The sequence below is a fragment of the Neopelma chrysocephalum genome, unplaced genomic scaffold, assembly GCF_003984885.1.
Source record: "Neopelma chrysocephalum unplaced genomic scaffold, ASM398488v2 Primary Assembly neopelma1_165, whole genome shotgun sequence".
NCBI classification, from domain to species: Eukaryota; Metazoa; Chordata; class Aves; order Passeriformes; family Pipridae; genus Neopelma; species Neopelma chrysocephalum.
Window position 1 is genome coordinate 485,011 of NW_020897827.1, and position 26,085 is coordinate 511,095.

Genomic DNA, 26,085 nt, shown 5'->3' on the forward strand with positions numbered 1-26,085 from the left:
TTCATCCCCAGAAATCACAGAATATCCTGAGCTGGAAGGGACCCCCAAGGATCATGGATTCCAACCCCTGGCTCTGCCCAGGACACCCCAACAATCCCACCCTGTCCCTCAGAGTGTTGTCCAAACACTCCTGGAGCTCTGGCAGCCTTGGGGCCGTGACCAAACCCTGGGGAGCCTGTTCAGTGCCAACCACCCTCCCTGACCTCTCCCTGCATCCTTCAAACCCAAGGCTAATTAATACATAGCAGAATTTCATCAGACCAGGCTCCTCTTCCTGAAAAATATCCTACTCAGCACCACCCTCTAGTTCCTTGGAAAACGTATCAAACCACCAGAAATGAGAATAAAAAGAATCTTTTTTTTTTTTAGCTTTATTTTTTTTTCCCTGTGAAAATGCAGGTCAAGAAATCACAGTTTTATAAAGTGTCATTCATTCCACACAAGCTCCTCATTCTGGCACCTTCCCCCACACCAGCACTGCCCATCCCAAACTGCTCCTCAGCTCCATCTTCCCTCACCAACAGCGATTTTTTTCCAGACTTTCGGAAGGAGCTGCACGACAGGAGCCATCTGTGTTTATCACTCCCACTGCTGCTCGGCCTCCCCGCCCCGAGCTGGGGTTCTGTCCTAAACACTCGTTATGAAACCTCACCAAGTTCCAGCCAAATTTTGAGGAAAAGCTTCCCCTGCCTCTCTCCCGTCAGTATTGCACAGAACTCGGCTGGAAGACGGATTGGCTCTGCCTGGCACGGGAAGCCAAGGGGACAGAGCTGAGGGATCTCAGGCTGGTTGGGACCAGGAGACCCTCCCTGGGGGAGGAGCCCAGCTGGGGGCAGTGGGATGGCACCAGTGTCCCCCAGGTGGGTGACAGCTGACACTGGGCAGGGACAGCTGCCACCACCCCCCACCCTGGGACTGGGGACCCGCAGCCTCACTCACTGCTGGTGGTGGCAGCAGAACAGGACCGAGGGCTCTGCACAGGACAGAGAGGCTGGAGATCCTGGGTAATGCTGGGGTGAGGGTGCAGAACACACACCTCCATGGACCTGGGGAACATGGGACACCTCCACGGACCCACAGGGACACCTGGGGGGGTCTCCTGCCCTCCCACCCCTCGGGCAGGCGGCCTGAGTTCAGGTTAATGCTGCGGGTGAAGGGCAGAGTCCTGCAGACAGTCCTGCTGCTCCCACCCCCCTGGGCATGGGGGCACCTCCCAGGCACCAGGAGCACGAGGTGCAGCCTTTGGGATGGAACCCACCCTGCTTTTGGAGGGACACATCACCACAGACTCCTCAGAAACAACCAAGAGGTTTTCCCTCTCAGAGGAAGCCAGGCACGTGCTTGGGAGCTCCTGGGAACCCTGGAAGAGGCACTTTGCTCCCTCCTGCTCCAGAGCTTAAATTCTGAGTAGTTTATGGCATCTCAAAAGGAACTGAGCCAACCTACCCCTTCCCCCACTCCCTCCTGGAAGACATGTGTGTAATGTGTTAATTACTTACTAAAAAGCCTCTGAACGTGGCATTGCAGATATAATTAGGTGCCTATTTTGGACAACATATTAAGTGCTTTAGAACAAAAAGTGCTATAAAAATATACCCAGAGTGGTGACAGGTTTCAATTTTCTCCAAGAGCTCCACTTTTTTATTACATCAACAACTGGAGTTTTCTGATTAAGGATGTCACTGCCTGGTGTGGCAAAACCAGCCCATGTTCTGGGAGATCAAAGGGAAGAGCATCCCTTGTTTAAGGAGTGCTGGTCCTCAAAAAGGAGGCCCAGAGTTTAACTTTCCCCAGCCACTTTCCAAGTGAACTTCAACTTGGGAAAACTGCCAGCATTCCTGCCCCACTGTGTCCCCCAGACCTCCATGGATCCAGCAGGGCCCACCTTGTTTTTCAGGAGCCATTTCCCTGCTCAGCTTGGATGCAGAGCCCCTGCTTGGAGGCCACTGCAGTTACAGAGCTCTGGAGGAGCCACAGCCACCCCAAGGGGCTGTGATTTCCAGGTGTGCCAGGCCTTGGAGCAGTCCTGAACAAGCACACTCAGGGCTCACACCTCCCTCTCTGGCTTTCTTCTGGGCTGGGGAAGGGTGAACAACACCCACCCACCTGAATTTCACCTGTGAGGTTTCAGTATGTTCGAAACATTCACAAATCAGTAAAAAAAAACTAGTTCAAACCTTAAGGCATTGCAGGCCCAGCTGCCCATCCCACTCCATGAACCCAGCTGGAAGGGAGGGGAGGATGGGAAGCCTCGTGAGGCCGGGCTGGGCCAACAGAACTGGGGCACTGGGCTCGGCCCTGGCAGCTGGGAGGGAGATTTATAGAAACTCTGCAGCAAAATTCAGCCCTGTCAGAGCTGACAGAGCCGCCATCCCCTCCCCTTCCTGGGGAGCTGCCTGTCTGGGACAGGTCACCTGAAGTCCCACCTGAGTGGTGGGAACAGGATGGAGGAACAGCCCCTCCACCTTCCCAGCGAGGAATTCCATCCCCTCCTCCTGCCCTGTCTGCCAGAGACACCAGAGAGAGCACCAGCTCCTCCAAGACCTGCAAGTGGGAGCTGCAAGCAAAGCTCTTTCTGGGAACAAAGTTCTTTTCTGATTCAAGAAGGAAATGATCTGCGGGGAAGGGTGGGAGGTGAGACCAAGAACCAGCCAGCTCCTGCTGTCGATTCTCCCCGTGCAATAGGCTGGAGGTGGAGATGATGCTCCCCAAAGCCCTACAGAAGTGTTTTTTCCTCCATCTGGAAGGAAGCCAGGCAGCTCCTCTCAGCACAACCAACCCCCAGCTGCACCGAGGGCACCCAAGCTCCTCCCCTGGGCGAGCCCAGCAGCTCCGGCCTCACCCCTGAGGCTGAGCCACAGTTCTCACCCAACCCCCCTGCTCTCCTGAAAAGCACAACCACATTCCTCCAAAAAGCAGGAATTTCCACCCACCATCCTCCAGCTCTATCACTCACACCCAAAACAAGTAATTCCCACCGTCCTGGGGAACATCTGAGCTCAGGACATGCCTTGGGACCGGGTCAGAAGGACGACACGAGCGAGGCCGGAGCGCAGTGGAGCCGCCGTCCCACAAACGCCAGCCACTGCACTTGGTGCTCCACCACGGCAGGGGAGGTTGGAAGCTTTTGTAATTCCTTCTTTCCACGAGGTAAAAACCTCCAAACCCAGGCAGGGCCTCAGGGCCTGTTCTCCAGCTGGCCGTGCTTGACCCGCCAGGTCCAGCCGACGCTGCAGTCGGGGGCCAGGGTGCACTGCAGGTCGATGCCAGAGTCGGGCACCTCCATGTCATAGTGCACGGGCTGCCCCTCCTTGGTGACCAGGCTGAAGGCAGGGACTGGGATCTGGGAAGCAGAACACACAGAGCGGCACTTGAAGCCTCCTTCAGAACATCCCATCCCTTTATCCCCCCCGGCAAACAGCAAGGAAGGAGCTTGGAGAGAGGCTCGTGCTTGGCAGGAACATCCCGAGCTTCTCCTGTGAGGAAGGGTCTCAGAACTGGACAGGGCAGTGCCCACCCTGCTGCCAGACTGCTCCCACGAGCTCTGGGCCATGGCTGGGGGTGGCTGGGGCTGTGAACTCCTCTGCAGGTCGGTGGTACTTGGCTTTGGAGGTCCACCAAAGAGAACCAGCACCACTGGAGCATTTTCTGGACTGGTGCAACCTCTTTTACAGCACATTTTACACTCAGATGAGTCACAGTCCCACGGACACTCTGGGAGCCTCTTTCAGGGACTGCCAAGGATGCCCACAGAGAGGTTCACTGGAGTGTGCCAGCATCTCCAAACAAAGTTGGAAGCACCACAGCCAAACACAGCCTGTTTCCCTGAGCTGATGCTACTGCTCAGGATGAAAAAGGCACACAGTGATTCTTCTTTAGGGAGAGGGGAAAGAATTTATCTTTATAGTTGAGAAAAAGGATTTTTTAAGCTGCAGCACGGGCACTTCCTAAGATGCAGATCCCTGTTGTCCCTATGACAATTAGCAATGGCTTATGATTCAGGTTCTACATTAGGAAAATTTCTTCACTGAAAGAGTGATCAGGCATTGGCACAGGCTGCCCAGGGCAGTGGTGGAGTCACCATCCCTGGAAGTGTTCAAAAAACAAGGAGAGGTGGCACTTCCAAGATATGGTTTAGTGGGATTGGGTCAAAGGTTGAACTGGATGATCCTGGAGGTCTTTTCTGACCTTAATGATTCAGTGATTCAAAAAACATCCTCTGGTACAGCAGCACTGAAGGTGCTATTGGGACCCTTGAACAATTCCTGGTCCCTGGATTTCAGGTGCTGTGAGCCTGTGTTAGGGAAGAAATTGCTCCTCAAACAAAAGGAATCACTTAACTCCCAGTTTGTGTCTCACCTGGCTGCTTATCCCCGTGGCAATGTCTCCCACCTTTTTCCTGTGGAAATCCCTGATGTGTAAATTTTCTCCACTGAGCAACTGGATCTGGATTTTCACTCCTGGAATGCACAAGAGGAGTTGTTACGACCTCACAGTCCACAGGAAAACTGACTGACAAGGCACACACAGGGGAAAAACTCCTTTTTGTCACTAAGCATTTCATTTAGGTCTTTTGCTGAGCATGGAGCTTCCTGAAGACAACAATGACTCAGAGCAGAGCCGGATTTAGCAGGAAAGCAGCTGAAGGGATGTATTGATTTGCACAACATGCCCTCAAAATTACTTTGTGGACGTTTCTGGGTTATAAAACACACATCCCTGCGCATGGCAGTTGCACAAGGCAGGGCACACACAGCTGAACAGCCTCTGTGTGTTCAGGAACTTCCCTGGATTTCACTGCACAGACCCCAGTGCTTTCCACCCACCCGTGACCGGGGCGGACTGGGCCTCCTCACAACCCATCTTTGGGAGGGTCTGTGCTGACACAGCAACTGAAGGATAAAAAGAGCTCAAAGAACCCATTTCCCAGCCCCTCTGGGTACTGAGGAAATGATTCCTGACTGTTTATCCCACCTGCAGCCACCCAGACCCACCGTTGAAGTAGCTGGGGGTGTCCGTGTGCCGGCTGCGGCTCAGCAGGTTGTTCCAGCTGAAGCTCTGCCCGTCTGCCTGGCTGTTCCAGGAGTGAATCCCAGAGCTCATAGTGTCCCTCAAGCTCTGAGAAGCCTTCATGGAGTTCTGCAGAAATAACCACAAGTTTGTCAAAAGGCTCCTAAAGAAAATGAGCTTGCAGGAGGTAAACATTAAAGGAAGAGGTGGAAATCCACGGGGATCTAAGGCTGGGCTTTGAGTTCAGGCAACATTCCTGTGCCACCTGGAAAAGGGAATGAACAGCAATGCAACAGTTCACAGACATTATGAGATATTCTCAATAGTTACATCAATGATCAGCTGAAAAGCTGGATGAGAAAAGAGGGGTTTGTGGTACTGAGTGACAGGAGAATGAAGCGTCACATAAAATATCTGTCACTTACTGACACTAGAAAGACACCAGAGAAACAATGAACTGCATAAACAACTACATTGCTGTGCTGCTGGGAAGGGCCTGTGTTATCCTCGAGCCATGGAAGGACAATCTGACAACATCAGCACAGTGGCCAGCACCAGTCCAAAGTCAAATTAAATGTATGGGGCAGGAATTAGGGGGGGAACCAAGCACAGTCAGAGCCCACACTGCACACCGTGTGTGTCTACAGCTGAGCTGCTGCACAGAACTCTCCCAGTCCTCCACAAAAAGCCCTGGAAGGCTGAGAAGAGGGACAGAAACAGGACACAAAGCTGCCCCCAGCCAGGGCTGACTCCTGCAGATGCCAGGCTGCACAATTTGGGACTCAATGTCTTTGAAAACTATGATTGAAGGGCTTTTGTCCTCCCCTGGTCCAACAAGGCTTGTGCAGTGTTTCTCACTGGCATTCCCTGCCTTAGGAACACCAGAGACAGAGTAAATAAAAATAATTAAATTAGTATTTCAGTATCTTGGACTATGCATTCATTAGCATCAATGGGTTGAAGTAAGATCATGGAGAACAGATCCAGAGGCTGGGAATGAATAGCCAAGATTTGGTCTCTGTTTTCCTGCCCTGTTCTTCTGGTCTTGCCCTGAACTTCCCACTGGTGGCCAGAAGAAGATCCTGCACAGCTGCTTGGTCCAGCTTGGAGCAGCTCCTGCACCCACCACTGCTTCCCTACCTCCCTTCCCCTGCACAGAGAGGGTCAGAGCTGCTGAGATTGTCCACATCCACACACTTGGAGCTTCCTGAGTGAGCAGACAGCACAGGAGAGCCTCTGGAGGGAAGGATCCAGGCTGGACAGTGAACTAAAGCACAGCCACAATCCTCAGCACCCCTCTGTGCCAGGACAAAGCTTTCCTCCCAAGGTTCCTTCCAGCAAACTGGGTGTCAAAAAGCAACAACAGTGAGAAACTCCAGATCTCTGTTGGTCACAGCTCCCAGTTTTCCAGAGAAAACCCCCATCCCTGCCTCCATTCCCACTCACCCTCTCGCTGGCGTCCGACACAAAGGGGCTGTCGATGCTCAGACAGGAGAGCATTTGCTCCTGCTCTTCCAGGGAGTAAGGCTGGGAGAGGCTGTTCAGAAACAGTTCTGCAGCAAAAAGAAGAGAAGGGAAGACATTTCCAGTGTTTCCTTCCATGCCCCTTTGCTCTTACCACAGTTCTGTAATTAATTCCCAAAGCTTTAGTGAGGAACATTGATCCTGGTGTCAGTAAAACACATGACACACAGCTCTGAGCAGAGGGTACAGCCAGCATTGAAAGCAGGGAAACTGAGCCAGAAAGGACAAAAAAGGGATTGTGCAATGACATGCAGCACCCAAAACTTCCCAGTTCTTGCCCATTCTGACACCTCTGAGATGTCACTGTAGATCCATCTGCATTATCCTGCCCAGGGAAAGGTCAAACCAATGCCCTCAGCTCCTGCAGAGAGTTGCACTGACAATATCCAGCCCTTAAAAGGCTGCTGAGAGAAACCCAAAGCCATTTGAGAAGAAAGCCCTCAGCAACTCCTAAAATGCCTCTCCTCAGTTCCCTGACACAGTTACATTTTAAGCCACCTTTTGAAGTTTTAAATTCACTTACAAATAGAAAATACGAGAAAAAAAACCCCTGAAATGTTGTATTATACTGGGACAGTGGAACTGGACTATGTGATTTCCACACTCATTCACTCCTGGTCTTCCAATTCTGGATTGCTGCTGGTAACCAAATTCTTTGGCTGGTGGCTGTAGGTTTTCCAATGCCCAGAACAAAACAGTTGCAGACTGATTTTTAACTGTACTGCTTTGCTTGACATCTGCCATCCCTTTGTTATTACCCTGGCTTACCCCTTTATTAAAAGAATGATGTTTCAAACTTAAAATTCCAGCTGAAATTGGAATTCTGGCACTGTTTACACTTAAGCACAAGTCTGAAATGGGCTGTTTTCTAAGAGGCTCCTGCACCTCTCAGAAGGTCCCTCCCCTGCTCAGTGGAAGGAAATCCTGTTCATTACCTTTGTGGGGCATTTAATTGGTTAAGAACTACTAGTTTTGGTAATTTAGAGGAAGGTTGAGCAATTTGTGTAACGAGAAAGGAACTGTGAACAAAACGACATCCAAGCTGAAAACCCAAAAATAACTGTCAGGAGGCCAAGAGAAAGCAGCTGCATTTTCATCCTGCTCTCAAGCAAAAAGCTCAATTCCTTCCCCAGCCCAGTGCTCACCGATTTCCAGCTGCTGAAGCTCCTGTTCTGAAATGGTTGTGGCTCTCTCCACGTGGCTGCAGCTCCTCAGGGGCACAGGAGTTGAGCAGAGAGGTGGGGGATCCCAGGCCTCAGGTGATTCCTTGTCCTCATTCCAACGGGTTCCCTCGACCTCCTCTGTTTGCTCCAGGGATGGTGGTGGCAGGACTGGGCTGGCACAGGAGACTTTGACTGACAATTTTGGGTCAGAGCCAGTCTCAGAAACTGGGCTTACTGTGGGGGACAGGGATGTCTGGGGGTTGTTTTCTTTGTTCAGAGATAAATGTCTGGGCTCTCTGTATTCGCCTTTCCAGGGGCTTCTCACACCTCCCACTGCAAAACCAAAAAACATAAAACATTATCAAATAAAGAAAAAAAAAAGATGAAAAAGTTTTCCTTCACTGGAAGAGTTTGCTGTAAAATGCCCAGCTTCTCCAAAAGACACAACCAGACACCTCCACAAATTCTTGCTGTATTACAGAACCACTCAGCAGGATTAAGTTGAAATAAATTATGATAGTCTTAGAGGCAAGACTGGACCACAAGTATGAGCTACAGCTGAGGAAGCAACAAAACTCTGCTTGCAGTTTTGCTGCATATCAGGCTCTCCAGCTGCAGCTGATGCTTCAGCCCAGCACACACCTGAAGAAACCCACAGAGAGCACAACATCTCCTCCAGCAGAGAAGGAAGAGCGTGTGACAGCACACAGGAAATCGTAATTTATTTGGGTGAGAAACACTCAGCTGTGGGCAAAAGCCATCAACCCAAAATATACACCAATGCTGAAACCTGTGGAAATGATACACTGGGCACTGGTGCTTCCCAAGGGATCGCTCTGACACATCCAGCAACTCTCCCAGTGTGGGTGTGAAGGCTGAGCTGCATTAGGACATTTCTACCTTCCTCAAGTGCCACGCTGGTCTTAGTTTTGAGCTCTGCTGCAGATGCCCTCTGGAGAGGCTCCTTCTCCAGCCCCAGCTTAATAATCTCAGCAGTGAGAGGGTTGCAGGAAGGTGGAATTTCCCTCAGAGGAGGCGGCTCTTTAGCGATCTGGGTGACAAACAGGAAGCGAGAGAGGTTACACCAGAGAGGCTTCATTTGATTTCAGGAAGGTTCTTCCCACCCCCCGAGCGTTTCCAGCTGAAATGAAAGCACCAAATGAGACCTGGGCAGTAATTTTATTACAGGCTGAATGGTTAAAAAGTCACACCCAAGTCATGAGCGGGGTAAGGAAGGAGCAGCCCCAGCAGAGCAGTCAGAGGCACAGGGAATGCTGAGCTCCCAAAGCAGGGCTGGCACCGTGTCAGACGCCCAGCTGGATCCCTGGCTGGGAATAAGAAGCTTTGGCAGCTCATCTGCAGGCTCTGGAGAGGGGCTGGGTCGCTCACCTTCAGGCAGAGGGGGTGGTTGTAGTACTGGGTCCAGGGGTGGCACCCGTTCAGCATGTGCAGCATCATACAGCAGCTGCTCCACACGTCCACCTTGGAGCCACAGCGCTTCCCCATCACCACCTCCGGGGCCATGTGGGTCTCTGTGCCTGGCACGTAGTTCCCTAAAACCAGGCAGAGGAAAACTCACTGCTGGAAAACTCACTGTGAGCCAGAGAACAGTTCCAGTTCAAGGTGGGAAGCTTAAGGCAGAATTCTTGTCTTTTCAGAAGTCACCTCCAGAGAATCATGGAATGGTTTGGGTTGGAAGGGACCCTAAAGCCCATCCAGTGCCACCCCCTGCCATGGGCAGGGACACCTTCCACTAGCCCAGGTTGCTCCAAGTCCCGTCCAACCTGGCCTTGGACACTTCCAGGGATCCAGGGGCAGCCACAGCTTCTCTGGGCAACCTGTGCCAGGGCCTCCCCACCCTCACAGGGAAGGATTTCTCCCAATATCCAATCTAAATCTTTCCTCTTTTAGTTTAAAATAGTTCCCCCTTGTCCTGTCAATCCAGGCCCTTGTATAAAGTCCCTCTCCAGCTCTCCTGGAGCCCCTTTATGCCCTGGAAGGGGCTCTCAGGTCTCCCCAGAGCCTTCTCTTCTCCAGGTGAACACTCCCAGCTCTCCCAGCCTGGTTCCAGAGCAGAGGGGCTCCACCTGAACCCAAAGAGCAGCACTGAGTGCTCTTATAAACTGTTCAAAGCCTACAGCTCCTTATCAGACCCATCCTTCACACATAGAATAGGGATTAAATCCCCCTTCCAAGCAAATCTGGGAGGCAAAACATGAGCTTGACATTAGAAAACATATCCTTCCCTTTTAACAGCTGCATTAAGAAGCACTGTAAAATCTAACTGACCCAAAAAAAGGCATTTTGCTTTAGTGGGTGTTGGGATTCTTCCCCAGCCCTTTGGTGAGGTTACATGACAAGCCAGAGAAGGATTTTAAAGTCTCAGTGTGGTTTCTTGCAGGGACAAGACACCGAATGCTGACATAATCTTGCAAAAAACAGAGCAGCCTTCTAAGCTGGGAGATAAGGACCATCCCCTCCCAAACCTGAGGCCACTCTGGCTGTCAGTGGGATGCACCACAGTAATACCAATAAACTTGTGAGCAACGTTCAGGCTGGAAAATACAGTTGCTTGCAAATGAGCCAGTATGTAAATGTTGAGCAGAAAGGATGAGTCAGGAGGGCAGTTCTGCAGAAAAGGCAGCAGCAAAGCCTCACCTGTGACCAGGCACTTCCCCAGCCCGTCAGGGTGAAGGTGAGCAGAGTGTCCAAAGTCACACAGGAGGGCTCTGCTCCCATCATCAGACAGCAGCACATTCTCAGCTGCAAAGAGAAGAGTTTCATCAGTCTCCTCTGTGTTATGGTCACTAAGATGGAGAAAAAAAAGTGTCAAAAGCCCATAGAACTACAGTTTTTTTGAGCCCAGAGGGTTTGTTACTCCTGTGGAGTGTCACTGGCTTAAGTACAGAGCTGTAATTATCTCTGCTTATAAACTACCAATTACCTGCCCTGGAGATTCTTGTACCCCAGTGGTGGGGCAGCCTGGGCAAACAGCCTGTCAGACCCACTGCCTGACAGACAGAGGTGACAAATATGATATTCCCAGCAGTTCAGAACCAAGGGAAACTCTAATTTCAAACACAGATCCCAAAATCTGGTAAGTAATCCCAGAACTTCATCTCCAAGCCTCTTCTAAGGAAAAGGGAAGAAGGAGGTACCTCAAGCACCACCCTACCTTTGACATCTCCGTGGAGAATGTTTTGAGCATGAAGATACTCCAGGCCCTCTAACACCTGGCCCAGGTAGCTGAGGGCTCTGTCCTCTGGCAGGCAGCCACTCTGCTTAATGAGCTGCCCTAACGAGCCACCTAGAAAGGAATCCAGAGAGTCCATGTTAGCTTATCTTTCAATCCTTCCCAGCACCATCAGCATTCCTGCTTGTTTCCAATGAAAAAGTGAGGATTTCCACGTCTGACAGCCCCTATCTTGCACATATAGGTCTGTTCCTTCTGTTTATTCCCAGTTTATTCTGCCCACAGAAACTGGCCTCGTTCATGAAGCTCTTTGCTTAGTGTCAGTTTAACAGTGTTGTTTTGGAGCAAAAGCAACTGCTCTGTGATCAGATCAGACATTTCTGGGTGCTACTGATCACCAGCTGATTTTTCCCAGCCCATTTTCCATGGTCCTGGCAGGAAAAAGAGCATCAGGCAATGGAAGTATCTCGGTTTACTTGGACAGTATCCCCTTTCTCAGTGCCATGTGCCAAATCAACATGAAGCAGAAACCAGCACCAGCTGCATGTTTTAGTGAGAACTGGCAGCTGCTGATCAAGACAGAGACATTTTGAACTGCAGTGAGGCAGGACTGGGAATTATTCCCCCCCAGCAAGCTGGTCCAGCAGGGATCACACACACCTATCCCAACCCACTCAGGAATGAACACTCTGGATACATCAAAGAACTAACAGATTAAAAGTGGGGCAGGAGGAAGAGGAGATCAATGTCCACTGCACTGTGCTGTTCCTTCCTCACCCTCCATCAGCTTCATGAAGATGGTCACCCAGGGGCCCTCCTTCACAGCCCCGTACAGGGGGACGACGCTGGGGCTCGTCACGGCCGCGCACGTCGTCAGCTCCTCCGCCCGGAAATGTTCCACCTGGACCTGGGCAAACAAGGCAGCACTGAGCAAATCCTGGCAGCAATCCTGGCAGGACTGACCCTCTCTGATGGCTGGGTCTGGGTAACACCAGAGCACGAGGATGATCTAACGGGACTTGATGATCTAAAGGTTGGACTTGATCCTGGAGGTCTTTTCCAACGTCACGATTCTCTGACCTTCCCTAACAGTGGGTACAGCAATAAGTGGGAACACTCAGGATGATCTGAACTAGTCCCTAAATCCTCAGTGACTGAGAAAAGTGAGGGTTTATAAAAAAAAAAAAAGCCAGGTTGCAATGCCTCCAGCATCCAGCTGAGGACTGGGAACCTTTGGGAGGAGGGTAACTTCTGTTTCAGTGAGAGGATAATTCTGACAGCTGAACTCCTGCTTTCATGAAAGAGGGGAAAAATTAAGGATGGTGCAATACTTGGCAACAATTCAACTCTCCCCAAGCAGGAGGGAATATGAAATACAGCCACAAGTGTGCACAATCACTGTTTTAGGTGGTATTCATCCTGAAAATGGTTAAAGAAAAACCCTGAATTCAGCCAAGCAAAATAAAGCAAGAATTTGCTAAAGACCAGAAGGAAAACATGAGTCATTAAGATTCTGGTGGGAAAGGATGCATCATGTTTCTTCACTGTCAGCAATCCAGCTATAGTTAGTTTTCTTTCACCTCAAGAATTCGGAGAGCAGGTGCTCCCAACACCAAGTCTGGTGAAAGAAGGTCAGGTAGTCCCCCCCTAACACAGGCAGGCAGCAGGAATTGGAGACAGTTACTCATGGAAAAGGAAAAAGACCATAGGGAAGTGTCCCATCTGCACGATAGAACTCTCTGGATTCACAGTTTGGTCTTAAAAGATGCATAATTTGAAACCCTCCAATATTCAGGGGAAAAGCTGACACTTTTAAAGCCTTCAGCCTCTCCTACTCTCATGTTTCCCTTTTCAGCACAACCATCCTCCTTCCTGAAAATGCAGCCCTCTAGGAACAGCTATTTCTCCCCAGTCTGTGTATTTGCAAAAGGGATAATACATTGAAACAGTTCCACACTGACAGGAAACAGGCTGGTCGAGTCCCCACAGAACTCCACACACCAACTGTGAGGATGCAGGACAGGAATTAATTTCCTACATGCTTTAAAGACCTTTGTTTCTATCCCTGACACCTGAAATGGGTAAAGAACTGGTCATTTTGCCATTTTGCCACTTACATCTTTCCACAGGCAACACATCAAACCCAGTGTAAATGGGGAAAAGTGAAACATTTTAAACTGAAAATTGCAAGGTGCAGTTCTTTTTTGCATCTAATAATTTTGTACTCAAGACAAACACTTCCCACACGCTTGGTGAAGTTTTCTAGTGGAGGAATGTGAGAAACATCAGTTTGAAGAGGGAATGAAACCATTCAAGTTTAAATAAAATAGTTTATATTCTCCTCATCTTGCACTATCACTCTGCCTGCACCCCTGGGGCCCCCGTGGCAAATCAACACCCTGATCCAAGTTATGGTCCACATGCTTTCTATATCATAGGACAGTGGCATATCCTGGTGCAAAATGGATTCTTGTGCCAAATGCTGGAAAAACACACATCCTTTGCTGCATCTGTGACAGCAGCACCTCATCAGGATGTGCCAGCACTGAGAGCAGATCAAAGCTCTCTCTGCCTTCAGTGCCTTGGGTTTTTCCTACTTTATTCCTTTCTCACCAGGGAATCAGCTGCCATGTAAGCACTGACACCAGCCTCGGTTTAGGATGAGAATAATGAGATCAGCAGACAACTCCCACGGCTCTTTCTCCTCTGCAGTCTCCCAAATCTCTCAGAGATCCCTACTCTTGATCTGGCTCAGCACCCAAGATTACTTGTAGCACACTTTAAGGCCAAAGGAACTTAATTTTGGCTGCTGAGCTTGGCCCCTGTGCACACACAGGTTCTCTGTGTGCTTCTCTCCCTGCCATCACCTGGAAGTTCTTCCTTGGACACAACCACAGCAGCAATTCACTCTGGGAGGAGATTTAGCTCCCTGTGCCTTCTAGTGCCAGGAAATCCTCCTCTCTCACACATCATTACCTTTTTGGCAGCACACTGGAATCCTGTCTGTTTGTCCTCTATCTTGTACACTTCTCCAAAGGAGCCAATGCCTAAGGAACCGTGGCATTTGGTCCAATGAACCTCTTCTCTGTACTCATAATCCACTGGCTTCAGTTTCTGCAGGTTCAAAACAGAAAACAAGATGAAGCAAATTAAAAAAAAACACACTTAAATGTTGAGCTGCACAGACAGAGGTCAACATTTTCAGAAGCAGCACAATGATATCACAGCACCTCTCCAAAAATCTCTGTGCAGAATTACTTCCATCACAGGCTTGAGATTAAATGATACAGGATCAATCTACTTGATTTCTGTGGGCTCTGTTTGATTTAAATTCACTGCTGCAAAGAAAAGCCATGGATGGCTTTGGAGCTCCAAAGTCTTCCCTTCTCATGCAGGACATAACTACAAAGCTGAATCCTACAACAAACCAAGATTCACGTGACTAAATGCAGACACCGTGTGTGAGCTAAAGCTGGTTTTGCAGTCAGTAGATGGAGACTGTGCCTCAGGTGACACTGTAAATATATTCAGGCAGGTAAGTGACACCCTGAACTCCACAGACAACACTGACAGGGTCACTCTGATTCCAGAGAAGTCCTTTAAGAGGAGCTGAAGGTGGCAAGAGAGAGCTGAGTTCAGAAGTGAATCACGCCTTAGGATTTACATGGATTTGCTGTGCCCGAGCCCTGTGTTTGGCAAGGGATGATGGATGAGCTCCTGGCTCCCAGCAGAGGCACAGACAGCCCTCCTGCACCTCCACATCTACACCCAGGCCTGGTTTCTGTCTGTGCCACGGTCCAGGCCATCCAGAGGCAATAAATATTGCAGCCTGTTCTCCTGCATGGCCTGGGCTCCTCCACAGCCAGCAGAGAGCACGTGGCTGAACTAAGCCCAGAAGCTCTGCTCAAAGACAGGCCTGTGTGTCTGGGGAGTGGGCAAGGAAAGGAGCCAAAACCTGAGACAGACAGGGCTTTACACATCCTGCAGAAATAACCCTGAGCTGAGCTCAGCTGGGTAAAACTCGGTGCTAACAACACCAAGGTCAGGGGTTCAATCCCCTGGACGGGCCCTTCACTGCAGGAGTTGGACTTGATGATCCTTATGGGTGCCTTCCAACTCAGAGTATTTTGTGATTCTGTGATAAGAAAAAACCACTGCATCTTTATTTGGCAGCTTCAGCCAGATCAAGAACCCTTCAGAAAGCACAGTCTGGCTGCAGAAGTGAGCAGCTGGGTGCAGATTATCCCTGCTCTGAAGCCCAGGAGAAGCTCTGCCTCCCCCCCTGCAGATCACCTCGTTCAGCAGCACGCCTTCACTGGCACTTTCTTCATGGAACTGCTCCTGGGGGTCCAGCCCACCTCCTCTCCAGGTCTTGGCCAGGCTGGCTAAATTCTGGGGTTCACCAAAGCTCACACTGCCCTTCAAGGCATCTACCAAATATTCCTCCACAGAAAGTTTGTCTGAGCTGGTTTTCACGGACTGGTTGATGCATTTGGGGAAAGTGTACTCTAAGTTTAGGCCAGAGAGGCGACTGTCCTGATAGTTGAGGTCCCCATGGAAGTAGGACTCCAGAGCATTCCTCTTCATGGCAGGGAGAGCACTGTCCAGGTGGGGGAAATGGGGGGGGAGGATGTTGTAGGGAAACGGGTGGAGAGTTTCAGGTTGGGGGACAGTGTCCCTCTGTTTCCAAACATGATTAAGGCACTGAATGGGGCTGATGAGCTTGTGCAGTTCAGTTTTGTAGTGGCTCCTTGGGGAATGGGGTTTGCCTGTGGGCAGAACTCTGTCAGGTTTCTCAAAAGGCAGCGGATCATAAACCGAGTCCTTGTTAAATTCTGAAGCCCAAAAACTGTTTCTGTAAAGAGCACTTTGGTGTGATTCATCCTCCTAGAAAACAAAACAAAACAGCTGAGGAGGAATCTCAGTATAACCACCGAAAATTCACCTTTTAGGAGTTCACAGGGATCTCCACAGCACAGGGGGAAGGTCAAGGATTCTCACCTGGACGGGAATGGGGGTGCAGCTCTCCTGTTCTGGAGTTCTGGGACTTCTCCTGCCAGCAGTGGCAGGTTGTCCTTTCAGCTTGGATCTTTTCTTGTGCCTTTTCTTCCTGGCCCTGCCCCTGTGCCTGCCCCTCCAGCAGGTGGGGGCCATGTGCCCCTCGGTGGCGTGGGCCACATTGTTGGGGATCTGGTCGAGACTGTCCGAGCGGCTGCTGGAAACCAAAACACAGCAGGGCCCTGAGACGTGGGGGCACAGCTCAGGCAACACCTCTGACCCCCAGAACCAGCACTCTGCCTCCTGGGAGTCAAAGAACAGAGAACTAGAACAGACCCTCGTGCTTGCTGTGTTTAAGTTCAAGATCCAGGCTGGCACGGTGTGAAAGGAATGTGGGCAGGGGAAGCAAAGCAACAAGGCTCCCAGTGTTTAGAAATTCTGCAAGGAACAACAAGACTGGGATGGTTTGGGCTGGAAGGGATCTTAAAGATCTGCCGTGGGCAGGGACACCTTTCACTAGTCCAGGTTGCTCCAAGCCCTGTCCAACCTGGCCTTGGACACTGCTAGGGATCCAGGGGCAGCCACAGCTTCTCTGGGAAATCCATTCCAGCCCCTCCCCACCCTCACGGGGATAATTCCTTCCCAACATCCCATCTAACCCTGCCCTCTGGCAGTGGGAAGCCATTCCCTATGTCCTGTCATGTCATCCCTTGTCCAAAGTCCCCCTCCAGCTCTCCTGAAACCTCTTTCTTGTACATGACAAAGTGAAGGGAAAAGCACTGAATGTCTCCAGGCTGCTCTGAGACAGTCTGTGGTTGACTTCTAGTGAACACAGAAATGATGTATAAATGCAGTCTATTAAAAAAAATTATTCAAATTCATAAAAGTGTTCATAACATCAACGCCTGCTCTGTTTGAAAGGAAAACAGACTTTGCACAAAGAAAAGGGATGACTAAGTGAACTTGAATAAAATAGCTTTAAAAAGCTAAAATGTGCTGGTACATGAAGCCTAATATTACAATATGATTTCTAGGAACACATGGATATACACAAGAGCCCTGGCAGCACTCCAGCTGGGGGCTGCAGGAGGAGATGCAACTCAAGAGGAACATTTGTGTGCAGTTAGTCAGGGGCAGAACTGGATGGTCTGTAAGGTCCCTTCCAACCCAAACCATTCTGTGATTCCACACCAATCCTCAGATTTGTATGGAACTAACTAATCCTAGTTAGATTTTTTAGAATCAAGCTGTAAGAGAAAACAGGATATTTGATCTTCAAATGAAGAAACCATCTCACTGACTCAGAGCAGTTATGAAACATTCATGTGTCTTTACTGCTCAGTGATGCAGCTCACAGCCAGCACTGCTCCCTCCATCTCTTCCTGCTGTTTCAGTGCTAAAGGATCCCATGAGCAGAGTTCTGGGGGATAAAGCCCCTCAGAAAGGGGTCACTTTGCATTTCTGCTGTTGGTCCATGGGACACAAAGCCAGTGGGCACTGTGAAACCATGCACCTCACACCTCCAGTGTCTGAAAGCCCCAGGAAACAGCAGCACCTAATAAAAAAAAAATCACTCAGCCATTCCAAAACAAATTTGCCAATCCAGAAATGGAGGCAGAAGGCTACAAGGACAGTAAATCTGCAGGCACAGACAATAAGACAATGCAAGGTGTTTCAAGTGGTTTGTGCTTAAACTCGTATTTTTTTCCTAACGCAACAAAAAAAGGTTTTGAGGAAGGTGTTTGGGGAAAGGCCTCAGACTGAAAAACTAATTCAAGCAGGAGTGTTTTTGGATAAAAATGCTGTAAGCACACAGAGCCAGGGTGATTTGGAACAAGTCCAAGCCATCAGACAGAGCAGTGAAGCCACTTGATGTGCTCATGTTGAGAGGTCTCTCACCTGTAACGTTTGCTGTGGGCAATAAAGGATCTCTCTGATAAAGTGGGGCTGAACTCCTGACTGTTTTCACCTGTGGGAAAGAAAACAGGGTCATCACTTGTCTTAAACACCAGGCAAAGTGTCTCCTGGTAACAACTGCACTGAAACAACTCTGCCAACGTGCTAAATCAGTGACCCAGACAAAGCACTGCACAGTCATGTCACACCACCCACGCCACATTCCTGCTCCCCCAGCACCAGGAAGCTTCCCAGCTATCTCCTGTCCCCCAGCTCCTTCCCAGCTGACAGCTTTATGTTGTTTTCCTCCTCTTTTAAACACCTTTCAGAAGCCAGGCAAGACCAGATGACCCACAGGACACAGATTTAGCTGAGGTGCCCTGGTCTGTTATTTATGTTTTACCCAGTGGATGCTGCCACATTATTAGGAGATTTCATGAGCTTCCTAAATAGAGCCTGGGCTGTGTCACCAACTCCACCCCGCTTGGGATTACAAATAGATGTGGTCTCAGCTCTCCAGGAGCGCCGAGGGAGTGAAATCTCATCCCTCAGAGCACATTCCTGTTCCTCAATGAAGCCCAGCCAGGCCTGTACTCACATTCTGCCTGGGCAATGATAGAAATGGATGCACAGCCTCCTTCTGTTTCTTCTTTTGCTGTTCCTTTGGTGATTACATCATTCAGGATTTTCCACTGGCTGTCAAAGATGGCCTTCTTTGAATCCTCTACTTTGCAAACACTGCTCTGTTTTTCACTCACTGTCTCCTTCAGCCCCTCGGTCGCCGTGAGCTCCTTCTTGTGCTTGACAGCTGCCTCAGGAGCTTCTTGGCATGTAATTCCCATCACTGCCATTGCCCAGGTTCAGAGAGACACTGAGTGAGAAGAGAAAAACAAAGCACTTGTCAAAATACTTCACAGACATGAGCAGCTTCACATTCATGAGGAACTGGAGGCTGTGAGGGTGTCAGATTATTGAATAATTTAAACCAAATCAAGGTCCTGCCCAAGCTCTGAGCTGGAGAAGAACCCCCAGAGTGCCACCCCTCCATCCCTGACTTGGAACACTGAAGATCTGAATATTTCAATGTTATATTTTCAGTACTGAGAACATGAGATCACACAGGTTTCAAAGGGAAATTTAGTTCTTGGTATATTCCCTCAGCTGAAATACAAACAGTGAAACCCTAGAGAAGAGAAAACTCCTGTATCACTAAACAGGGAGAATATTCAACCCAAAACAAAGGAAAAAAGGGAAGACATGAAAGTTCTTCTCCTTGAGTGCACCTGGGAGGAATTACACTGTGCTCCCACAGCACATAAATGGCCAAAGCTCAGGTAATTCCTTTCTTCCCTGAGCTCAGTTCACCCCCAAATCCATTTCTCATTCTCCCTTGCAGGCTCAACATCCAGCCTGTCTGTCCAGAGATCCTTCCTTCCTTCCTCTTCATCACCAACCACTTCTGAAATCCCTGGTCAAGCCCATGAGAAGTGGAGTTCCTGCAGTGCAGGATGAATGGAATGTGGTGTTGGAGAGAGGACAGGGATGGTGCTGGAACAGACTCTCCCCTGCCCTGAGGAGCTGACCAGGAGCACAGAGGGAGCTCCAAATGAGCCCCAGCACGTGGCAAACCTTGGCCAGCACTGGGGAAGGTGAGAGGGAGCCAGGGGTGGACAGGGAGAAGCATAAGGAAGCATGGAAGCAAAGTAATGAGGGACAGGATAGGTAGGATGGGGGTATCCTGTGGGGTGAAAATCAGCAACACAGAGAGAGAAGACTTCCCTACAACATGAACCCACAGGAAATACAACCTTGGTTTGGCCCCTCACCTTGGATTCTGGAGAAGTTAAACCAGTGGTTTTCTTCTAAACAAGCATTTGCTCTGTTGCCCCATAACTGCAGAGATCCCTTCCTGGGGCTGGTCCTCTCCCAGATCAAGTGTAAAACCTTCAAATGGACATTTCTACCATCAAACAACCCATGGAAACTCATGGCCAACACATACAGGTGTGAAGTACCACAAGCCCAGTACAGGAGAAGGAGGGACATTTGAACAGAGGCCAGGAAAACCAGGATCTCAGGACCATTTTTGGTCCACCTTTGAGGCTCAGCAGCTTCAATCTGCACCAGATTTTTTTTTTGTTTGTTTTTCTTTTTTTAATGTCCTTTTTTCTTTCCTTTTTTTCCCCACCTTGAGCAGCTGCCTGGGGTGACAGGACATTTACTCCAAGAGGCTCCTGGCAACAGGGATGACTCAGGAAAATGCCAAAAGGAGTGGGTGCTCTGAAGGACCACCAAGGAGAGGGGGATGGAGGCGTCTGGGAGCCAAGTGCACGAACCTCGGTGTGATGAGTCACTTAACAACCTGGCAGGTGTACAAGGAAAGTCAACAATGACCACATTCAGGGGCTAAACAGAGAACAGCTGCTGTGCAAAAGAAGTGCTGATGACAGTATCCCACTCATTACACCCGGCCCCGCTCCCTCTCCTCTACAGAAATTATGTCAGTTCTCAGTGCTGTAAAATAATCCCTTGGAGCAGCAGCAGCAGCAGAGCCTGCCAGATGACTAACCCAGCCACCAGTGACCAAACTGACAAGTTCACGGCTATTTTTATACTCACTCTCTCCTGACTTGCATTAACTCTGCCTCTCCTTGCCCTCCCCTCACCTTCAAGGTCCTTCAGCACTGGCCAATTCCCATGGCCAAAAAATACCTAATTCCACAAGTCAAAGGACAACAGAGGGAGGGGAGAAGCAAAACTGCAAGTCCTTGTCACCGTCTGTGATGGAAAAGAATAACAAGGAAACATTACTGAGATTAAAGTCAACAGAGCACATACCTCACTCAAAGAGACCGAGGAGCAACTGTGAGCAACGGCCTCCAAGAGAGCAAACTCAGACAGTTTGATGTGTGACTCAGGTCTAGGAGGCTGTGCAGGACCAGGACCTGCAAGCCCAGCCTGGTTTAACTGTTGCTGCTCAGTTCTCAGTTCCCTGGAAAAGTCAAGCCCCAGGTATTTTTATGGTACGTGCAGCAAAGCAGGGTGGGCAGAAGTTGGGATTAAAAAATAAAGAATCAGGGCTTGCAAATAATTTCTGAGGTGTAACTTCTGCCTGGAGAAAAGGAGGCTCAGGGGAAATCTTATTGCTCTCTCCAACTCCCTGACAGGAGGGTGGAGCCAGGTGGGGGTCAGGCTCTGCTCCCAGGGAACAAGTGATAGGACAGGGGGAAACTGCCTCAAGTTGCTCCAGGGGAGGTTCAAGCTGGATATTTTGGAAAATTTCTACACTGACAGGGTGACCAGGCATTGGAATGGGCTGCCCAGGGCAGAGGTGGGGCCACCATCCCTGGAAGTGTTCAAAGAACAAGACTTGGCACTTCCTGGCATGGTAGGATTCGGCTGAAGGTTGGACTGGCTGATCCTGGAGGATCATCCCAACCTCAGGGATTGTGTGATTCAGAACTGAACGGGCCTGACTCATCTCTGAGCACTTGGAGGGGGCAAAGAGAGGTGCAAAGGGCTCCTTTGCATCCTTAATTTGGATGGGGACCCTTGGTCTCTGCCCAGACCCTCCCCCCAGCCTTTCTCAGGGAGCTCTGGATAAAAGGGAGCCTTGGGAGCAGTGAATGGACTTTTGATGCCAGGTTAGAGCCTGTTTGCTCCTTATCTTCACCGAGGGTTTACTCAGCCCTGGCTGATAATGTCGGTTCCCACTGTTGTAAAACAGAAAGTGTGTTTTTACACAGTGAAAGCCAAACAGTCTCAGTTGAGCTGTGGAGGCACCGCTCCGGTGGCAACTCCTCCCCCAGACAATCTCTGGGAGAAACTGCAACACTGGATAAGGTCAGCTGAGACTTGGAGGGAGGCAGAATTAAGGAGACGCTCCAACATTACTAATATAAGAGAGAACCACGTGCTTTTTGCTCCTTTAAAACCCTTCTCTAAACAAGTCCCTCTCCAGCTCTCCCATCTCAACTGGGAGCTGGTTGTAGCAGGGACCTGCAAAGAGCATTTCTGTGTTTCATGAAGTTACTGTGTGTGTCAGAGCTGGACAAAAGTCATGCAAACACCTCTCCAGCATTGAATCCTTCCACAGCAAACCATAACATGGGCTCCTGCTTGGTCTGCCTGGCTCCAGTTTCCCTGGACAGTGGCTTTGGGGAGAATTTCAGTGCATTTTGCGTGGAGCAGCCCATAGATTTGGTTAAAAAAGACCTGGGAAAGAGCTTTAAAATATACACAAGACTCCCTAAGCCAGCTTCACAGAATGCAGATTTCTCCTCATCTGAGTGCAACCGCTCAGAGACAGTTTCAAACTGACATTTAGTTTAAAGGGGAAAAAAAAACAGAAAAAAAAAATCATGTTATCTCAGTGAGGTTTCCCACTTCCTTATTGAGAGGAGTTTTAAGCACAGAGCACTAACTCAGGTTGCCTTTGCAGCTGCTGCTGCTTTGCTCAAACACAAGGAGCATTTTTAGCCATGTTGCTTTGCTGACCACCACAACAAAGCAACAGCTGGGAAGAGCCAGGAATTTCTGCATCACCAGAGCAGGGAATGTCAGCTCAGAAGAACACACACCTTCTGGGGACCTTCCAGTGCTAACAGCTGTCAGGGAATACTGGAGAAAGTGCCAAATCTGCAGCCAAAAACTTACACAGAGAATTGACTGCAAAATCATCGTATAATCAAAATCATCAGATAATCAAAATAGTCAGATAATCAAAATCGTCAGATAATCAAACCTTCTCAAGGCACATGTTTTTCCAGAGGAAAAAAAAAATAAGATGGCACTTGTTAAATGGATGGATTGCATTAAAAATCTGGTTTAGGGCCCAAAGAATGTGTGAATACATATATATATATATATATATGGAAGTGCTCAAGGCAGGTTGGATGGGGCTTGGAGCAATGTGGGCTAGTGGAAGGTGTCCCTGCCCACAGCACGGGGTGGAACTGGATGAGTTTAAGGTCCCTTCCAACCCAAACCATGCCATGGTTCTGTGTACAACCCCTTCAAACCCCAGGCACTGCTTCCCTTCATCCCTCTCCACCCTTCTCTCCCTGCCTGGATGTTATCCAGGAGCTCCCTTCCCTGCCCATGTTTCAGATGGAACTGAAATTCAGACAGTTCCTTTTTCAGCAGAGGCAGTTTAGGGCTGTTCCTGTGCCCAGGCCTGGGCTGGTGATTTAAACTGCTCAGTGCTGTCAGCAGGAGAAGTTTCACTTTGTGTCAGAAGGGACTTAATAAAAAAAGTTGTAGCACTCACCACCAACCCCCCCCGACCTCAAAACACACTTAATGCTGCTTTAAGAGGGAAAAGAAAAGAGACTTCCCTTGTGTATCTAAGAGCTCCAAACTGAAAATAAATAGAATGCCTGACTGATTAAAATCCTGGTGAGTCAGAGCAGCAGTTGCTATTCCAGGGTGCTCTGAGCCTTCACCTCCGTTTGGATAACCACTGACCCACCGGGGTCCTGTTCCACCCCCTCGGGTCCCTCCTGGGTGTATCCAAGCCCTCCTGCACATGGATTTTCCAGGGAAAGCTAAACCTTCTACCCAAAGCCCCACAGAGCTCCCTGCCTGAACCATTTCACTATCAGCCTGAAGTGTGAGTAAGTGAACGCTACAGACGATAGGAAGTATGTAAACATGTTCTTTAAAGTGGTTTGATAGTAAATATTTCCAAATCCCGCTTCAGCCACTGGTGTTGCTTACTGTAAACATCAGGATAATGAGCCTCGACTGTCTTTTTACTTGCCAGACATTAAGATATTGCAATAGTTTGGTTACAAAATCCACGGGGAAATATTGGCCTGGGTTTAACCAGCAGCAGAGTTTCTCAAAGCACCCAAACCCACCTCTGCTCATTTCCTCGACTACAGCTCAGCCCTGAACAATTCTTTTCATGTTGCTGAACAAAGATATGAATAACATCATTTGTCCAGGGTTTACAAACACCACCACAACCCCATTCATTCAAAGAAGTGGCTAATTTTTCCCCAACTGCTTTGTAAACGAGGAGAACAGAAAGAATCAGAACAAACTTCAGCCTGGCAAGGATTTGCTTCCCAGCTGCTCTCAGGCCACTGCTTCATGACGGCCTGGTCTTGACAACCCACTTGTGAAGTTATTTCCTAAACTATGACAAAATGACACAATAAAGCACCTAAAGGGACAACTTCCACCAACCACCACAAACACACATGATAATCAATTCAAACACACATGATAATCAATTCTGCCCAAGCAGGCAGGGCTGAACTCTCAACAGTTGTTACTTTACATTGCTCTGCAACTTTACATTTCATTTATAAAATCTAGATTTATAAAATTTACATCACATTTATAAAATTCAGGGAATCAGTAAATCTCCAGGGAAGCAGTAAGGCTGGAATGCCAGGCAAACCCAAAAGTTTAGATACATTTAGTATAGATGGAAGCAGTTCTATGTGGTCTTAATTTATGCCTGGTCCTGCAAATTCAGTTATGATGATTTTACACTGTAAAGTAGAAATGTGAGCTGATTGGAATGGTTTCTAACTGTCCAGCCTGAGCAGAATCCCGTGGGACAAATCCATATGGATTGTGGAACAGAACTGCCTTTAGGCAAGACAAGGTCCATGCTCTGCAGGCTCTGCAGGGCCCTGATGTCACTAACCTGTGAGCAGCAAAGCCCAGTGCCCTACAGACTCAATTCCCACATGTCTGGCCCTCCTGGGCCTCCCCCTGGTCCCTCCAGGCCTCCTCCCCATGTCCCTTTCCCAGCATCTCCAGACCCTTTCCTAACTCAGGTCTCATTTCCTCCCAGCCAGCTGCTCCTCTTGGAACATGGGAATCTTTCTGTCTTCCAGCCCTGGATCCCTCTGCTTCCACCAACACATCTGACACTTGCCAGCAAACTTGAAAAGTCCCAGAAGGAAAGCAAAAGGGTTCTGGTGCCTTTGCCTCCATCCTCTTGGCAGCCACAGTAACAATTCAGCACCACCTCACTGTTACAGCAGCTCAGCTCTGCCCTCCCACATTCAACATGGGAAGAAAGTTCAGGACAGATCTTCATTAACTCCAAGTTCATCAATTCCAGTGATGTTGGATCAGGTCCCACAAATTCTTTCGGTTTTCGGTTGTTATATGTTTATTTGTTATGCTCCTTCTTCACAGCTTCAAGATTCAGCCTCTTAATACAGTTAAAATTTAATAGTTAATAGCAAGTGACTCATTCCCAAGGAATCCAGTGGCCGTGCCAATAACAGATTTCAACTGAGGTAAAATGCAATAAAGCAGCTCACTACAGACACGACTATTCTTATCACTAATGTCACAGCACACAAGTGCGAGTTATTACTCATGAAAGGGTTCAGAAAGGCAGTCGAAAAAGAAATTCAGACTTTGTTTATGGGTGCTGGTTTCACACTGCTCTGCCCTACATGTGCACAGCACCCAACACATGTTTCTAATGCAACCCGTTAAAGCGGACAGGAAGCATCTGAGATCAACCACAGCAGCAACTTATTAATCAGCAAAGAAACATTTTAACCTTTAGCCAGACAAAAACTAAAAAAAACCCAAAATTAAAAAATGAATTGTGTCACAGAGAGGAGTGAGGCTCAGAGCGAGAGCGGAGCGGGGGATTCGGTTGTGTTGGGATGAGCTGAGCTTGGCTCTGCCTCGTCCTACCTTCTCCAGAGCCAAGGATCGGCGAAGTCTCTGCAGCGGGAGAGCAGGGAATCGGGAATCCAGGGAATCGGGGAGCCCGGGGCACCGGGGGCTCAAGGATCCGGGAACTGCCGGGTACCGGGAGATCAGAGAATGGGGGGGGCCCGGGACACAGGGAGATCAGAGCACCAGGAATCAGGAGCTCAGGGCACCGGGAGATCAGGGAATGGGGGAGCCCATGGAACTGGGAGCCCGGGGAATCGGGAGCTCGGGGCAGGGGGAGCCCAGGGTCGAGGATGTGCCGGGCAGGGCAGTGACATTCAGGTTCCGAACACACACACACACACAAAGCGCTGCGGCGGGTCCCGGAGAGCCCCTCAGCCGCTCGGACCCGCCCGGGGCCGCCCGTCCGGGGCTCGCTCCCCTCACACGCTGCTCCCGCCGGCGGCCGCGGAAGCTCCGCACGGCCCTACCGCCGCGGCTCTCGCACCGAACACCGCCCCCCGGACCCGCGCCGGGCCCGCACCTACCGCTCCGGCACGGCTGGGTTCGGCACAGCCCAGCCCGGTGCCCGGCTCAGCTCAGCCCGGCCCGGCCCCGCGGCCCCTCAGGCCTCCTCGGCGGCTCCCGCTCACTGACAGGCGG

The 26,085-nt window shown here is 49.7% G+C and overlaps 1 protein-coding gene across 3 annotated transcripts; it reads right to left on the reverse strand.

Annotated features, from left to right (window-relative positions):
• Positions 1-358: 358 nt before the first annotated feature.
• MAP3K14 (mitogen-activated protein kinase kinase kinase 14) lies at positions 359-26,085 on the reverse strand. Of its 3 annotated transcripts, none has more exons than XM_027701705.1 (16): positions 25,971-26,085; positions 18,383-18,655; positions 17,788-17,857; positions 15,892-16,102; positions 15,184-15,777; positions 13,867-14,004; positions 11,668-11,797; positions 10,873-11,004; positions 10,356-10,460; positions 9,087-9,250; positions 8,598-8,748; positions 7,680-8,030; positions 6,457-6,563; positions 4,995-5,139; positions 4,360-4,460; positions 359-3,343 (listed from the first exon to the last, which is right to left on the reverse strand). In XM_027701705.1, the coding sequence occupies exons 2-16, from the start codon at positions 18,633-18,635 to the stop codon at positions 3,179-3,181; spliced, it is 2,817 nt and encodes a 938-aa protein (XP_027557506.1). In that variant the 5' UTR covers positions 18,636-18,655; positions 25,971-26,085; the 3' UTR covers positions 359-3,178. The 3 variants fall into 3 exon arrangements, with proteins under 3 accessions (XP_027557506.1, XP_027557504.1, XP_027557505.1); XM_027701703.1 differs by having other exon boundaries at positions 15,892-16,105; XM_027701704.1 differs by having other exon boundaries at positions 15,892-16,105; positions 25,967-26,060.